The sequence below is a fragment of the Monomorium pharaonis genome, chromosome 5 (assembly GCF_013373865.1).
Source record: "Monomorium pharaonis isolate MP-MQ-018 chromosome 5, ASM1337386v2, whole genome shotgun sequence".
Taxonomy (NCBI): domain Eukaryota; kingdom Metazoa; phylum Arthropoda; class Insecta; order Hymenoptera; family Formicidae; genus Monomorium; species Monomorium pharaonis.
In genome coordinates, this window is record NC_050471.1 from 5671121 (window position 1) to 5689562 (window position 18442).

The 18442-nt window shown below is 48.4% G+C and overlaps 1 protein-coding gene across 4 annotated transcripts in view; it reads left to right on the plus strand.

Annotated features, from left to right (window-relative positions):
- The window catches only part of LOC105839013 (protein neuralized), a 52011-nt gene that overhangs the window by 28928 nt on the left and 4641 nt on the right, over positions 1–18442 (plus strand). For 2 of the 4 annotated variants that reach the window (XM_036286909.1, XM_012685000.3), the window contains exons 2-3: positions 16931–17097; positions 17737–18305. In XM_036286909.1, the coding sequence (XP_036142802.1) occupies positions 16931–17097; positions 17737–18305 (736 nt within the window). Of the gene's footprint in view, positions 1–6023; positions 8192–16930; positions 17098–17736; positions 18306–18442 lie in introns of those variants that run through there. The other 2 variants (XM_036286908.1, XM_036286907.1) reach the window with 2 other exon arrangements.

The window sequence follows — 18442 nt, forward strand, 5'->3', positions numbered from 1 at the left end:
CGGAAAGATAATTTCGACAGGGTATCGTCCGCAACATCCGGCTGGCGACGCGTCGCTAGCGGAAGCGAGCGCACTCGAGGACGGAAGCCGACGTCGATAGCACAATGGAGCTGAGAGTTCCGTTTTTTTTTTGTTTTTTTTTTTTGATCGCGTTCTTCCGGGGACTCGGACTTTTTGTCCCGGACAAAACTTGTCGACCAAGACGCGCTCTACATCTCACAATTCGACTTTTCATCCGAGTTCTCGATAGCTCGTGGACTCGGGGCGGAAGTCGAGAGCTCGGCTTCGCGCTCCTCCCTCTTTCTCCCTCGCCGCCTTGCGGAGGAGATCGTAATCTCGCGACGCGGACGTGGAAAGTGGACCTTCGCGGAAGCAAGGTGCGTGAACACCCCACGCAGCGCGTGTACCGGAAGCGGCCTCATAAACAGATCGCGGGCTGCCCCTCGCGGACTCGGCTGCGCGGAAATTCGTAAGGTCACCCTGCCGTAACGCGATTTGTGATCTACATTCGCCTCGCCTTACCCTCTAGCCGCGTAACGCGTGACGTAATTGCAAACTATTTTCTGAATATTTAATTCTCCGATCTTTCTCTCTCATGTATATACAGCTCCGACGGATATAAGCTCGCGTTATCACGTTCGTCACTCCGTACTCGAATTAATCGCGGCGAGGATCTAAACATTTTCACTTCGGTCCGCTTACTGCCCGCGCGAGATGATCCCTTTTGGTCTCGGCGGGCATTTGTTTACTAAATGAATACGCGCGTTCTGTTGCGATCTCCTACCGAGATTTCCCTCCGCGATTCGAGTCGAGGAAGCCGAGGAGTAACTGCCAAACATCTGTCGTCAATTGCGGTGTTTCTAGAAGACACGTTCCAGCGTATACGGACGATAAGAGCTTTCACGAGGAGGGGCTTTTGAAGGGCTCATTTGCTAAGCTGAGACTGCTGCTGCCGCTGCTATTAACGTAATGGATTCTCGAGCGACAGACCAGATCGTGGAGTTTTATAAACATAAGCTGTCGGCTAGAAAAAAATCGTGAAGCAGACGCGAAACCATGCTGAGATTCAAATCTATTTAAATAACGACATAACGAGTTAATTAGCCGTCGAATGTACAACCCCACATCTTTTCCCCCAATTTAGTTTTAGGTGTTGACGAATGATTTTTTTCCCATTAATTCATTTATATCGCGGCGAATATCATTCCACCGCCACTTATACGAGTAGGCAGATTTAAAGCGGAATTAAACGGTTTTGTTGAAACCGCGCGATATTTGAGATTTATTCAACGCAAATTGCTCGCCGAGGAGCCGGAGGAGGATGAGAGGGAGAGAGCTGTCGGTACGATCTTCACGCATATTCTACGCATAAATCGCCTAACTACGCAGCGAGACGTCCAAACGACGCGTTCTCCTTCGCGTGATCCTGAATACGCCACGGACTATTACGTCTCTCCCCCTCTCCCTTCCCTTCTTCGTCGAGATTTATCGGGGTTGCTTTTTTAAGGCTTTCTTTTCCTTCGTGTAGGTGCTCTACTGCGCCCAAGTGCATTCGCCGTGCTTTTAAATGGTGCTTTAACGATGAGACAACGCCGCCGTGCCGCGGAGCCATTTCTCGATTCGAGTACATTTGTCTGGCAGCTTCCGGGGCTTCTTAAGAAGAAGCTTCTTGTTGAAGGAGCCTCTCCTTATTCTGCCATTCGGCACGTATTCGATATTCGTTAATCGCCGTAGAAACGGAATTGAAATTGTCTGGAAGCAGCGCGGCATGGTTTCCCGAAGGGCGCTAAAAATAGAATCGTAACGAGCTCCAGGGACTTTGGAGTTTATAAAAGATAAGGAGCGAAAGCCGCATGAAACGAAGGACACAGAAAAACGGACGCTGACATCTTCGAAAACCGGAGTCGCGTTTGGCGTCGGATGTTTGCGCGCATTTGTTTTACTTTGCAATATTTTTTTTTTTAATTTTTAATGTACACCGTTCGAAAAACAGGATGAATCATTTCTCCGATCGAAAATTGCGGGTATAGTTACATGCGGCGCGATGGTTCTCTCAGCCCTTGGTCTGACACTGACTTTTCCAAGAGAGACACGAGAGAAAGAGAGATAGAGAGGCCCTCTAGAGCCCTTCACTCGCAAATACACATATTACTCCTGGGAGTCGAGAACCGCCTCTAGACTTTAATGGAACAAATGTTGCGAAACCACATCGTCGCCCCTTGTACCCTCGAGCGAGCCACCTCGAGTACTTCGATGCCGATGCAATTTCGACGCCGATAACACCGCAGAATTCATTTTGAATGCTCTTTAATCCAGTCTTCTTTCGTAAGGATTTAATATGCAATAATCTGATGCAAATAAGAAGTTTCCTCCGTAATCGTTACTGAAATTTTTCGAATCTCTCATCAATTTTCAAGTAATCTGACACGAAGTGTTCTACATTGCGATAACGAGAGCGGGCTGCAGATCGAGGATGACGGTCCGTCCTTGAGGAACGCCATTACCGAATAATCGCCAGTCGATCGTGGGCATTAGCATATGAATGGTCATTCAGGAACGCGCACAACAGACCGGAGGGGTCCTCCCTCCACATCGTGAGGACTTTCGCTGCGCTTTTACACTTGCCCTCGGCTCTAATCGCCGGAAGTCGCCGGTTGATACTCGCAATTTCTCGTTGATTGCGACAAAAAGGCAACCTTACTATCGCCCACGAGCGAAGCACACACGCGGGGAACGTTGAATGAAGGAAAAAAAAAGAAAAGAGGGGTGGGGGGGGATGGTCCGTCCCGCGGTGAAAAATCCTACGTGATCGACCCACGCACAATTCGCGCGGCGCCTCAACGAGCGAGTCAACGTCTGAATGAACAACGAGATGATTTAATTGCCGAGTGTCAGAGTTCATCACGACGCTACGTGACCGCCGTCTGCAGACCGGGAGCGCCCCTCGTTCTCCACGCCGCCCACCTAACTCACACACGAAATCGGTCTAATTGCAGGAAGTTCGCGGCTGACCTCCCGCGATTGAATTCAATTAGCGGCGACGACACGAGAAAATTTCTCGTGAGAGTCTCTTTCTCCGCGTTTAATTCCCCGTTTAATTGTCGAATGCACTTCGCGAGAATGTACCGTACTTTGGCAGAAGCGTCGCCGGTCCCTCGGTGCTCCGTACGATCGTAACCTGAGAATTATGGGACGTCTCGCGGCCTAACGTAAATTGAATTAACGGATAACTTTAAGCAACGGATAATATCAATTTACTTTATTCAAATGCAGTTTCCATCTCGCCGTGTGACGGCGGCAGGGACTAATTTGCGATCGGCTTCCTCGAAAACCGCCCACGTGCCCCACGTCGATCCCGCGAAAGTACCGGTTTTACGCGATAAACTAAACACCGCGGGCCGTGTAAACCGCGGCGGGCCTACCGCCGTCGTAAACTCCCGCGACTTTTACTCGCTTTACCCCGTCTCGTGATTTACGGCGCGGTTCGCGATCCGCGTGATTTCGCCGCCGAAAGTTTCGCAACGCGCGTCCGCGGCCCGAATCGAGCGATAAACTCGACTGCGCTATTACTCGCATCGCTCCACCGTCAAATCCGACGCTTTCGACGATTTTCACGATGTTTATGCGAACGCCGACGGCTGTGAGATGATCATAAGTAACCGATAATCCCCAGCCCGACGTTGTGCAGCTTTTCAATGTTTCGATAACACGCGATCGAAATTTTATCTATAATTGTCACGTGTTGGAATTTGCAGAATGAATCGAATTAGAAGAAATACTATGCATAGTGATATTTCGTATGTTTTATGGGCTTCTCACGACTCGCACGTTTTACAATGTATATAGAGAGAAATTAGTATGAATTCAACATTTATTGTCTCATATATGTATAAGCAAGAATATAAAATTTTTAAGGGCCAATTGTTCCAACTTCTTAATAAACTTTATCTATCAAGTAAATATGTGTCTGTCTTTATTTATTTAAGAAGAAAATGAAAATAGGTACATACTTACCAAGAAGTTGGAGCAACTGGCTCTAAAAAGTTTAATAATCTTATTAGCAAAATATATTTTTATTTCAATATTATAATTATCTAAAGAGCACAATATATGACTGCTTTGATAATAATAGTATTAAAAGATTCTAATTTTTCATTTAACGATATTGTTACCTTTTAATCTCATATTTTTTCCTCTCAATTCAATAAAAATTATTATTGAATAATTTTTTTTTTTTATAAAACAAAATTTTTTATGTAAGAATTTTTTACGTTTGCTCAAAATGAATCAAATTCTTTAGAAAAGATGTTATATTTTCTTGCTTATACGTGAGACAATAATTGTAGATTTGAGATTGATCTTTACCTGCGTAATTATTGCGAGGGAGCGACGGCCGCTTGCCATCGAGACCTCCTCACGTCGCGGATCGCCGTGCACGCGTTAATTCCATATCTAATTTAACACAAACGGCATCCCGGAGGCGATGCCGATGATCGCGCTCTAACGAGCCTCTCCCACGCGCCTTCCGTACCTGCCTTCCAGGCATTGTCTTGATTCCGCGAGGAGAAAATCATCGATTTTCTCCTCGTACGTATGAGCTTACGATCAGCCGGGATTTCACCGTAATGACCCCGTTGATATTCCACGCCGGTAATAAGCCGGTATGATCGGCGAAACGGCGTTGTAATACTTAGAATTGAGCCGAGTCGAAGCGAGGCGTGCGTTTCTCGCGCTCTTCTAATCCAGAGCATGGATTGTTGTTTGCGGCGCATAAAAGGAGGAATCGTCCCGTTGGAATAGAGAACGGCAGCCGGCTTTCCGTTTCGTCCATCATGGCTTGAACCGTCGATCTCTGACGTAAACCGAGAAAGTCCGCGGACGATGGCGGACTCCGTCAACGAGAGCAATCGGATCGGATGAATTAAAGACGTTAAGGTCGTTGTCTTTAATCCTTTTGTCGTCCAATTACCAAGTCTTTCCCTGCGCGCTGGAAATTGGCGTAACTCACCGTCGTCGCCACCGCGAAGGTCGAGGAGAAGAAGAGATCGACGCGCGTTGAAGAATGGCGTAAACGGAGAATACCGCGAGCTTTTCAGATGTGCGCTAACTTTATATCGGAGTCTCCCTCTTTTTTTTTTTCTTTAACGCGGGGAATTTGCACGTGAATTCCCACGGACTTCGACGGCGGGTTTCATGTAGGCGCTTTTTGTGGAAGAGGGGAGGATATTGTGCACCGCGGAGGAAGGAAACAGGAAGGATAGGCACGCAGGCGGGATCGCGCACGAGGGGAAGCCGATCCGGCGGCGATCCGGTGGCTTCCCTCCAGGATATTAAGGCCAGATGGACCGTGAAACTTATCGTCGTAAGAGCATTATACGATTATAAGGGCTTGGTTTCTATCGAGTCATTCTCGCCACTAAAGGCTATATCCGTCGCGCTTTTCTTTATTATTCTTTCTCTCCCTTTTTCTCGTCTCCGTGAGCTTTAAGTGAATTCGGCGAATCGTATATTTAGAGATTCGGTCTTGTCGCCGCTCGAGCTCGCTCGACGCTTTTACACGAGGCCGCGTATGTAGCGCGTGCCGCCGAGCTTTGCATATCGCTATCAACCCCCTGACAACGGCCAGTCTGGCTGTGTCGGGGGAGGGGGAAGGGGCAGGATCGATAGAGCTTCTATTGCGATATCACGCGCAAACCCCATGGGCGAGTATGGTGGCGACAGTGGTCGGGCTGGTGGGGGTACTTTGCGTCGCGGAGCCACCCCTACATTCCTATGGAAATCCTATATATATATATATATATATATATATATATATATATATATATAAAGGAATACGCAACCCGTTAACCCGTTGGACGTTGTCGAACCAGGATTCGTGCAATCAGACTTTGCAGCTTCCCGTTGCCTTCCTGGTGCCTCGACATCCTTATTAATTCTATTCCGCTCCGAATTGAATGCACTTTTCGTTATCTCTCGCCAACTCCCGTTCGAATTATTGATTTACAGCGATAAACGTGATTATTACATTAGTTCGACACGGTAATTAATGTTTTCGGGCGCACGTATGCAACCCCGTAACGTGTGACACGCTGTTCGAGTCACCCTAATTGAGTGGTGACTCCCTACGTAGCCGATCAAGTATGCTAATGTCCCGTGAAAATCGCTGAGCCATGAAGCCTCGATTCGGAGCATCCCATACTCGCGGATCCTTCGTTCATCCGTCCCTCCCCATCGCGCAAACTCGCTCTCTTAGACTATTTTTCTACTAAAATCTATATAGGTCGCTGTGCAGATCCCTCCTCGCGCTATTAACGAGCGACATGCATGCGTACGCACAGGAGACCAGAATACGGCTTCTCAGGATGCATCGATCGGTTTTCAGGACGACTGGAGGGTGCCGGAATGCCCAAAAAGCTTAGGGTTCTTTTGTACCCCCTCCCCTCTCTTCCTCCTTTTTTTCAGATCTCGTTCTTTGGCTGACGAGAGAGGGAGGGGAGCAACACGCCAATGTTGGCTGGCTGGCTTTCGTCGGGCCAGGTGGTGCGCAACCGTTGCTACGGCATGCATCCCCAAAGCCGTGTGTTCCGCTCCTGTGAGCAGCTGCAGCTGCGACATATACAGCGACGCCTGTGCGTGCGCGTTGCGTGTCGCTCCTCACTCATCTGAGGGTCAGACTCGTGTATATTAACGCCTGAGAAAAATATATTCGCTATTTATATTATCGACGGTGATGTCTCCGTGACGTTCCTTGTACCAGGCTCAGTAGCCTCTGGAGGGTTTATTTTTTAATCAATTTCTATACATTACTTTTTAATAATTAGTTATTCGCAATTGCGCAAGAGAATGGGATGTGGATGAAAGATAATTATAGAACAAGGAAAAGGGAAAAGGTAATATATAGAAAAATTATATTTAAAATAAGTAGATTTTTATTTTAAATATAATTTTTGCAATTACTATACTATTTACTATGTTTACATCGAGTATCAAAGTACATTTGATCGCTAAATCCGTTATTAGTTTTCCGTTATTTGTGTAAATTCCAAAGTTTAACATTGACACACAAAACTTGTTATCATTGTAACGCTACGCCTTTCACTAATACCGGCCGATAAGGCCGCGCCTTATCGCCGGTATCCGCAAGGTGAGATCCTCCAGATATACATCCGACTTTCCGTTTGAATGCTCGGCTGCCACGCACAGCTTGCCGAAGTGTACGTGTGTACGTGGTGCCTGTGTATTGACGGACCACACAGACATACATAATGACAGCGGGGAGTTGGTCGGGGCAGCAACCAACGCAGCAGATGGGGAGTTTGCTTCTGCAAGCCAGTCGTTGTAGCGGCGTGGCTCAGACTGCCCGCCTTTTCCCAGCAACTCCCGGCTTGTAAATCCACTCGTGTTTTCCTCTCGCTATTCTTCCTTCCTATCGTCATTCGTCGTTTTTCTTCCGGATCCGGAAAATCGGGAGGGTGAGATCCGGAAGACAATGTGAGAGAGAGAGAGAGAGAGCGAGAGAGAACGCGCGCGCGTGCCACTTTCCCACCCTTCGCCGTCTTCCTTCAACCCCTCCTTCTCTTCCTCTTCGCCCCCCCCTTCTTGGTCCCCCTTCGCCGGATCTGGAACGGCGTTGATGAAGATCCCACGTTGAGAATCGATCGATTGATCGATCGCCGCCTAGCTGTTCGTAATCTGAGTGAGTACACGTCGGTTCTCTTTGTCTCAAACTCGTGCTAAGTAAATTCTAACGGTCTCGTTGAGTTGATGTAGAATCGCGAACAAAGAAAATTCACGTATACGTTTGCTCTACATGAATCAGTTCTATATTTCAACGTTTTGTATTTGATATACAATTCAATTTTTAAAAATAAATTTACGTAACCGAGAAGTTGTCTTCATATTCGTTCGTCTGCTCCAGATCCCTTCCTGTTTTGTGATTGTCGTTGGAAAATTCTCGAAAAACAGAAAGACGTATTTTTCTATTTTTCTCCAACTTTTTCCTGTTTGAAAAATATTTGTGTTCACTTCGGAAAATCGCTATTATTTTGCGCCCTAAGAGATATCTCTATGGAGTTGTCTTTGTCCCGCTCTAAGATCGAGATGTCTTTGTCTTGTCAACGACCGAGGAGACCATTGACAGTCAATAGGGCCACCAGAGTGGCACGATTGCGCCTGTCGGCACACGTTCGCGGTGAGTACAAAACGCATTCGTTCTTTCTTACGTTTCTCTTTTTCTCTCTCTCTCTCTTCCCGAACCCCGTAATCTTCTCCTCTGAATTCCCCTGCTAGGAATCAGCTGCTCCCACATCACTGAAACCCCTCACAATATATTGAATCTGAAAGATTTCTATTGCTATTTACAATAAAACAATTTGATCATTAAATTGAGAAACTCGAATTTAAAACACAATTATATTTTTTTATATTTTTTTGCCGGATAAAAATCTAATAAAATATAATCTAATAAAATTAAATACAATAAAAATAACATTTAAAAAAATGCAACGCGATATTAACAGGATTAATTTGAGAGACATCAAAGAAATGTTAATTATAATTCGAGCTGCAAAATTGTAACCAACTCATATCTGCAATTAAATATTTATTCATGATGGCCACACATAGCGACTGAGTCATTTTCACCCGGGTTAGTCGTCCGTAACTCTTGGAAAGGCTTACGTCAATACCAACTATCCGATCGTTGAGTTTCTCCGGTCTATTCGCTCGAGCGTTTTCCTAGCCGGTTTGTGCTCGAAATTAGCGCGCAGGGCACGACTCTGGTTAGCGACGAGTGCGCGGGACACGCGTTTCTTTGTCGTACGAGGAAGCGGAATTTCATTAACGCGATCCCCCGTGAGTCATCGCAACGTTGTTGCGGACATTTGCGACTCGGCGATACACAATCCGCGATATTCGCCTTCCTCACTCCCTTTCTCTCCGCCGTCGTACCATTAGCGACGCATGGCGGAAGAAACCTAATTTTCAACCTCCTCGCTTAGGATCGTAACTGGGTCGACGATACCATCGACAACGGCAACGACCGGCGGCGTCTCCTCGAGAGTCGAGTCATCGAGATGTCGTGTCGTTCCTTTTATCGCGAGGCTCCGCGTTTATTTTGCGCGCGCGCGCGAGTACGCCCAAAACCGTTAGGCGCAATTATACCGCGTGATATACTCTTGTGGACTTTCTATCCAATTAAAAGCGAGCACTCCACGTAGGCAGTGGCCGCGGGACTAACGCAACCCTGAATTATCCAATGCACTTGTTTCTCTACTTTCGTTGCTCACCACGACGTTTCCCTGATCGTCCGCGCTCCGCCCCGCTCATAAAACTTTTGCTCTTGCCACACCACGTTAGACTCGCGTGCATCTAAATTGGATCTCGTTAATTCCCCATTAAATACATAACGTCGAATACATTGGATCGGACGCTAAAAATTTCGTTGCTAATTTCATTATCATTTAAGATCGCAGTTCAGATTGATATCATCGAAGTCACATCATTTCTTTTTGTCCTCTATATAAATTCGCTGGAATTCCTGAAGTTGCGTCATTGCTTGTCGATCGCAAGATTAGAGATTGCGCCTCGAATCCCGCGCCGGCCCATGTAAAATAGCTCGAGTGTAGATTGAAACCGTTAATCCCATGTCCACGAGGGAGGAACCGGCCGGCCTCTCCGTCGGGTTTTCCCTTTCCTTCCACCCCCGCGGGTGTAAGTGGCTCGCGGCGATCCCGCACGTGCGAAGCGCGACAGATGCGATGCAACCCCCGGTCCGAGGGATGAACGAAGGGAGCGGCATCTTGTGGCCACCCTCCCCCTCCCCCTCTTTCTCTTTCGTTTAACTTCGTTAATCCGATTGTTCGTAGATGGGCCGTGGTGGCCGCGGTTAAAAGCGCCGCGATGGGAATATACACTTGTCGTCGTGGGGGTTTCGTTACACCCCCGAGTCTAAGGAGCTTAGAATATTTCGGTCGCGTTTGTATACCAAAACGGCTTTGCTCCGCCACGAGATCGCGGGATTCCCTTTCATAAAACTCGTTAATAACGTCGCGTAACAAAAAAGAAGAATGAGTCACGCTTTGGGCCGCCGTTCGTCACTGGTCGAATGGTCGAGGACCAACCAGGAAGGATTCGGGCGGTCGAGGTGGACGTCCGCAAGCCTAAAAACAATGGGTCACCGAGAAGATCTAGACGGAGTCGAGCGAGAGAGACGGAGAGCGTCTCTCGGATAAAGATCTCGGGCGTTCCTCCGTCGAGCAAGCGCGCATCTAACTACGCCGCATACCAGCCAGCGTGCGTTCCTTCTTCGGAGGCTGTGATCTTTACGCCGCTCGTAGCGCGATAGCCCAATTCCAGATAGGTCGCTTATGAGAAACGACACACATACTTATACCACTGTCCTTCCGCCGTTTTATTGCGAAAGCAGTATCAGGCAAATGGCAGCCGGTAGGATTTGCCGACGTAATTATGAAGGAATCTTGCGCCGCGATGCGATCTATCCAATGACGCGATGTAGATGTAGCCGTTGTCCCACATCAAAGATAATCGCGCGAACGTGCGATGTAAGCGTCGTCGCGCAATTCTTATCGCGATCTACATGATAGGCCACGCTTATCTCTATCGCCCCGCAGCGCGCGAATCGCGATCGCGACGATTAAGTGGACTCGGGTTCGACGAACTCTCTCGCCCGCCCCGTTACCCTATCCGCTCCTAATCGCGATTCCGAATCGCGTGTGGATGGTAGCTTAATGTTCCGATTGTTTACCGCGTGCTGCCGCTGCATCCCGCGCATGCGAGGTGCTCTCCTCGTAATTACGTTAACCACGCGCGCCATCCGATAGCTACCTTCTCCGTAGCGTGGACGGCTACTTTTCCATCTCGCTCACCTACCCCGCTCGCTCTTCGCTCACTCGGTCATAGCCACCTCTCGTTCGCGCCTCGGGCTCTCTCTCTCTGTGTGTGTGTGTGTGTGTGTGTGTGTGTGTGTGTGTGTGTGTGTGTGTGTGTGTGTGTGTGTGTGTGTGTGTGTGTGTGTGTGTGTGTGTGTGTGTGTGTGTGTGTGTGTGTGTGTGTGTGTGTGTGTGTACGCGTTATTATTATTTCAGCATGACGAGAGACAGAGAGAGAGAGGAAGACTCGCGCATTGCCGTCTTACGTAACGCACGTGATGGCGCGGGGCAAAACAGAAAGAATGACGTGAAAGAGAGAGAGAGAGAGAGAGAGAGAGAGAGACGAGAAAATTAGAAAGAGGAGGAAGAGGTGGGGAACCGGCTCCGGGTAGGGGAAAGGACGCGGAGCTCCTCCGTGGGGAAAGAGAGAGGGAGATCGCCTCCTAGGACTAGGTAGCACGAGCAAAGATCACGGCGTCGGGCGTGGGAACAAGGCCCCTCCTGCTACGAGGCCTAGCAAGAGAAAATTACCACTGGCTTCCTCGGCGTGCTGCTTAACAGTACCTCGAGTGCCTTATCGGAGCGGTCCGTAACCCCTTCGGAGTCGTCCTTATGTGTTATGGTAGGCAACAGGCGCACGCGACCCGGCCTGTCGTAGCCTGTTGCGCGTCTCACTTTCCTTCCTTCCTTGCTTCCTTCCTTCCTTCTATTCTTTTTTTTTTCCTCTCTCTCTCTTCCACGCCGATTCTTCCGACGAGGTCGCATGACGGAGACACCTGGCTTTTGACGTGACGTGTCAGAGACAAAGCGAGTGGTTTTTTAACGAGATCATTAATTATATTTTAATTGACATTTATTGTATTTTACTCTGAATGTCTTGTTACAATTGAAAATACGTAACTAGTACTATGTCCGTCGAAAAATGAATGGATCAGAAATCTATCAAACGTTCTAGTGATAAAAATCTCGAGCTCTGTCATAACAGAGATTCCATTTGGTTACAGCAAAACTCGCACCCGATTATGTCCTTTCTGTTGATACGTTGAAACCATTTCTCCCGGTGAATTATTATCTCGTAAATATCGATCGGCATAGGTAGGTCTGCGAAGCGTGTTAAGAGAAGGTCGCCGTTAAAAAGCCGCTGGCGCGCTTCGTCGATCTTCTCGTTCTTGTTCGCTCGATCAAAACCCGCGGAGTCGTCGTTTTGCGCCACGGTTCGTCGAACCGTGCAAGCGGAGCCGAGGCACGCCGAGATGCGCCTCTCGATTATGGCGACTTATCAGGCTACACGACGCGGCGCGGCCGCGGTTCTTACTTTCCTATTTCGCGGCTGATAGGAACCGCCGAGATGGACAGAAATAGATTTGATTGTGATGAATGAACCGAGGCGGGCGAAGCGGAGGGGGGACGGACGAGGCTCGGTCAAGGTTTCGTTTATTTACACCATGCAAAGTGCATCGCGTTCACATCGTCGTCGCTGCGACCTCGCGCATGTTTCTGTTCCACGGCGTGCCGATTACTTTCACCTCGATACCGAGACAACGGCGGTCGCCACCTGGAATTCGATGACGCCGACGAGCGCATCGGGGGTATCGCATATCTTAAATGTCGCAGACTTTACTGGAGTAAAGGGTCTAGCGTGCAAAGTGAAACATAAATGACGCAAGTTGCCGGAAGTGGAACCCTGGGGCAATGTGAGGGACGGAAATAATCGCGGACTGAACAAATTTAATTTTCCTTTTCCAAATCCAAAGGAGATCACAGAGGTTTCCGTTGAGGCCGCGACTAATAGACGTGTCAGGTTCATCAAAGATGCACGGTCCTCGTTGTTTTATTTCCAATTTTCTCGCTCTCTATCCCTCGCGACATCTGTTATTATTTTGCTGCCGGCGACAACGTCGCGGTCGCAGGCTAGAAACGAGATTTTAATTAACCTCAGTCCCCCGTATAGACGCAGCATCGCGGCGACTCATCGCGTCGAGATTCGCCGAGAGCCTTGCAGTCTACGAAGGTGCACTTCCGCGGCAAATGTGTGCCACGGGTTTCCCACGAGAGATGCGCCGCGGCGAGTGGCGGCATAGGCGCGGGCATAGACCAATTACACTACTAAAGAGAGAGAGAGAGAGAGAGAGAGAGAGAGAGAGAGAAATTCTCGCTGTGACTCGCGCGATTTGCGTGGATAGCGGACGATCGATCGGCCGGCGCTTAGTCGCCTCCGGTTAAAAAAAAAAAAGGGAAGACGCGCGCGCGTCGCGTTTAATGACGGTCACGACGACGGTTGAATCGACGATTACTCAGCGAATGTTCGCATAACTGTTCAGGTGGCACGCTGCGATTCGCGGTCGCGATTGATCCTCGCCACTGAAAGGAGTCCTCGCGCGTCGTTGACCTTTCGATGGATGCCCGCGAAAAATCTCGACGGAAAAGCCGATCTCACTGAATCTACTAGTTAAAAGAGAGATCAACCTCTTCAGATCTCTGTAAAGGCTGGATGGAAGGCAGAAATATTTGTGAACGGAAACATCGGAAATATGGAACGGCGAATGGAAGCGAATCTTATCCTGGCAAAGGGCTGAGATAATTGTTGTCCCGCGATGATGCACCGCGCAAGTTTAGTTTGTCTCTCCCCCCCCCCCCTCCCACTAAATCCCCCCTCGTCTGCAGCGGTGGCGAACAAGCGGTGATGAGGGGGTAAATGGAGTCATGGTTTGGTACACCGAGAGGCCAACAAGAGGAGGCCGGCGAGATGCAACGGTATACGTCATAACATTCCCACGGTGAATCGGCCGGGCGTTTGTAACCGTCTAGGCCGACGTCGGTGATGCGTCGGCGATTCACGTTCTTGCCGTGTCCGATCGTGACTAAACAACGACGCCTCTCCAGCCCGCGTAAATGGGACTTTCGTGTCGTGGATGTATACTTCACCTGCTTTCCCGCACAATTGAAAATCATCGCGGTCGTGGTGTGTCTTTAAGGGACCCAGCGCGATTTCCTATCTGTTATTTTCGCTCGGTCTCAATCGGCGACTACGATCTTGCAAATGTTGTAATTGTCATATCTAAATTGAACCTTGAAATGTAACATCGAAAGATTGTCCGCAAATTTTATACACTGAAAAAAGGTGTTTAGTAATAATAATTAAACTCTGGTGAAATAGTTTCAATTGAATGTTTGATTAATATCACCAAACTTTTAATAATATTTAATAATTACGTTAATAGTAATCAATCGCTCATTAAATAGTTATCGACCAGTTACTAAATATCTGGTTATATTAACTGCGTGAACATTAATTGAAACTATTTCAAAGTTTAGTAACTATTACTCTTACCAAACTGTTTAGTGTAACTTACATAAAAATGAATAGATATTTATCTGCTTTCTCGTTGCGCAATCGAGTCTAAAAAAAAAAAAAAAAAAAACAGATTCAAGGAACAAAATCGGCCAATGAGAACCGCCGCGTGTCGCAATATTGTTTGGATCAACAGCGTCTCATTATCACTCGACTCTTTTATTTCATTAGCCTACGCGTAATAAAGCGTGCCTGCGGTCGCCTGTGGTCAACAGGACGATACGCGGGTTCCAAGAAAGAACTGTATCCGGGGGCGAACCCCGGATTTCGCAATGTTGCCTCACGGCGAGCAACTCCTCTCGGACCGGCCGAAAACTATACGCGAGAAAACGAGCGGAACGAGGAGGAAAGAAACGGACGACGGCGCGGACTCTCAAAGTTGCGACGCGGCACGCAATCGCCCCGTTGTGTTCGCGCGACCTCGCAACGTCCCGTCGCTTCCGTAAAATCCTGGAAACTCCGCGCATTTACCTTTTTTTTTTTTTCCTTTTACATAATTGCACCACGTAATAACGGTTCCGCCGCGAGCGAGAGAAGGGGACAAAGGCGCGACTGCGTTCCGCCTTCACCTCCCGCGACGGAGGAAATTAGAAATTACAATTAGCGCAAACGCGTTTCCTAATACACGCGCCTTACCGGGAGCGTGAGAAATCGAACGGTTCGCGATTTTTACCGGTTACTGCTTTTTTTTTTAATCTGCCGATCGCGTTTATTCAGTCGATCTTGACGACGACGACAAACGCCGCAGCCCGATTTCGATTCGTTAGCGTTTTGGTATCCGTCGACTTTTTTGTATTTGTACGGATATTCTTGTCGTTGGAAAAGTATATGTACAACCGAAAGAAGGTAAACAAAGAAAACTGTGAAACGGATCAAATTTTAATAACTGTTCTTTAATTTAGTCTCTTTTTCGAGCTCCAGCTTAGAGTTTCAATTCTTTCTGAAAATTATGGAAACATTTCTTCATTTTCCTCTAATCGATTAACACTGCGGATACATTCTTATTTATTTACCGGTATTTCCAGAGCAGATCACCGTACTGTTTTTTCTTTTCCACGTTTTTTTTTTTTTTTTATTTCTTTCGCATGGGAAGCACTGCAAGTGTTTCGCGATGGAGTCGTCAAGGTGTAAAAATCAACTCCGCCTCCCCTTCCCCCCCTTTCTGTCCCGGGATATTATAACGGCGGTTTTCGGGCCGCATCCGTTTTGCGGAGAAAGCGGATCGTCCGGTGTACACCTCGATATTTGACGTCCGCTCTTGGCGGTTCGCTTCCGGTGCGAAACGTGCGGTTTCCGGCGCACGTACAATATCGGCTACGCGGCTCGGCATATCGATGATAGTCAGTAAGAACGAGGCTCTCGCGAGAGCCAGTCGGCTCGGCGCGGCACTCCCGGTTTGCTATGAAACCGCGAACAAAGAGTCTCGAGGTGTTCCTAAAGATTTCTTCAAAATCTGTTAAATTTGTCGAATAAACACTGTCGACCGTACGTCGAGTGCGCTATCCGCGAGTGAGTGTCACCGATCGAAGTGTTCGTTAAAAAAAAAAAAAGAAAAATCGATTAATAGTGACAAAGCGAGTGTGGGATATCTGGATCCGTCTTTTTCTTCCCAAAAATTAAATAACTTGATTGCTCCAAAACGAGGCACCGGATCTCCTTCGAGGACGCGACTACGTCCTCGTCGATCGTCCAGAAAACGTCCTGGCGTTGGTATCCCCGCCATTCCGGATCGGCGAGCCTACGTTATTATGAAATACCGGAGTAGAAACGCTCGACGGGCTCCGATGAGAGGTGCTTTTGCATTCGAGTTTGCCCGCGCGATCGAATTTCTCCCTCCTTCGCGCCGCGCTGAAGAGAGCCCCTTTGTTCCCCTTGTGTTTCCCCGTGAAGTGGCCACCTTACCTCGAGTGAATTTCCCGGCCGCGCTGGAAACGTCCTATTTCTTTCGTGGCGAATATCACGTCGAGTCCTCCGAGAGGCTGGCGCCTCTCGAGAAAAAGAGAAATCCCGCGAGTTCGCGCGCAGTCTACGCCTACGCGCCTGTTGAAACAATCGGGCGAAAGGTCGGGGCGATGCTCATAAGCTGGATCGCATAGATCGAATAGAAAAAGGATTAATCGTTCTTAATATAAATACAATCTAAGCGCCCCGTATCTCTTATTTCTACGTAGATTCTATTCGAGAGAATAGAAAAGAAAAATATATGTGATATATCAAAAGTTTGTTTTCTTGTTGAAAGATTAAAACATGTCGGGTCAGTGTACTCTGAAAAAGAAATGTATCAGAGACAACCTTGAGGCAGATATTTTTCTAAATTTTTCGTAACGGCACGCGCAAGAAGTGACCTTGTCAGAGAAGGTATTATTTATATCTATATTATGTGCGTTACGTAGATAAATTATTATCTACATATATTATTATCTACATAACGCGCATAAAGGCATAAATAATTCCTTATGCAAATTGATATTTATTTACGTAATACGCATAAATAAGCATAGATTGTTTTCGTGCATTCTTTTTCGCCACCTTTCGACGATATTAATATCGATTATGGAATGGAACGCACCTGCGAAACCAATAAATCAAACGATTCGAAGTACAAAATATAAACTTCTGAGATAACGCGCAGACATTTACGTGATTGCGATCAGCCGGCGTTATCAATCGTTATCGTTTTCTGTTTCAGCGCCCAGGTCCTCGAACACGGGTACCAACAACCTGCCGCCGTTGACGTTTCACCACGTGCACGGTGACAATATTAGACTGTGCAACGGCGGTACGATCGCCCGGAGGCACGAGAGCTTCTGCAAGGGTGTCACCTTTAGCGCCAGGCCCGTGCGAGTGGGCGAGAAGGTGAGGATTTCCTTGATCGTCACGATAGCGTTCAGATTCCACAAGCGCCCGGGATTGTGGGAAACCGGCGCGACTCTCGTTACGCTCGAGAAACCGCCGCGCCGTTCTCATTCCTCGGAATTTATTAAAACGGGCCGCCGCCGCCGCCGCCAGGCGACTATGAGAGTAGCGGGCTTCTTGCGTAGGACGTTGTTTCGCATATCGTCGTCCAGGTTGGAGTTACGAGCCCCCGGTGATGTCCCGCGTGCGATACAGGCCTATCGCGTGTCCGTCTTGTAGTCAGGTAACGCGAGTAGATCGTATGAACGATTTTCATCCGGTCTACCTTTAGATCCGAGTACACGTGGACAAGTCGCGCTGACTATATAAGACAAGTGGGCGTCGCGTTAGGTGTTTTTTTCGGTTTCCGCGTGGTCCATCTAGAATCTTCTAGTCGTAAAATTTGTGATGACGCGACACGTGGGACGCGGGCGGTAATCGAATGTAATTAATTGCCGAGGATGCCTCGAATAAGGCTCCATTTTAGGATCGGACGGCCGCCTTCTCCGCCACCGTTTCGCAAGGACAGGCTTTCTTTTCCTCTCCTCCAGTCGCGAGTTTGCGGTTTCTATATGGTCGCTTTTCTGTGAAACGACGCAGGTCTGCGTGAAGTTCCTGGAGATCTCCGACAACTGGAGCGGCGTGATCCGTTTCGGGTTCACCAGCAACGACCCGATCAACCTGCGAAGTGGCTTGCCGAGGTACGCGTGTCCCGATCTGACGAACAAGCCGGGCTACTGGGCTAAGGCACTTGCCGAGAGGTTCGCGGAGCGTGACACGGTGCTGTTCTACTACGTTACATCGGCCGGCGACGTGCACTTTGGCGTCAATGGCGAGGAGAAGGGCCTCTTCTTCAGCGGCGTCGAGACCCGGGGCCCGCTTTGGGCCATCATCGATGTCTACGGCAACAGCACTGCGATCGAGTTCGTCGACCCGAATCGCCAGCACTTCAATAACATACGTAGGGGCGCCGAGCACAGCAACGAGGACAATGCGCAGCACAGCCGGCACTCGGCCATGGACGACGCCAGTAACGCCGGCCGGGACGTCGAAAGGATCATCGTGCCGTCAATGCAGAACATGTCGATTCATCACGAACCTGACGTGGAGCTGCCCGGACTTAGGTTTCAACCTCCCGGCGTCATCTTCACGCCGCTGCCCTTCCACTCGTGAGTATCGAACAGTAGACGCGTTTCATCTTAGTTTAACGACGTGTGTCACGGAGAAGAAACATTCTTGCACTCGTTGGCTTAAATTCGCGAATTAAATTGTCCGGAGAGAGAGAGAGAGAGAGAGTTGGGGTTTG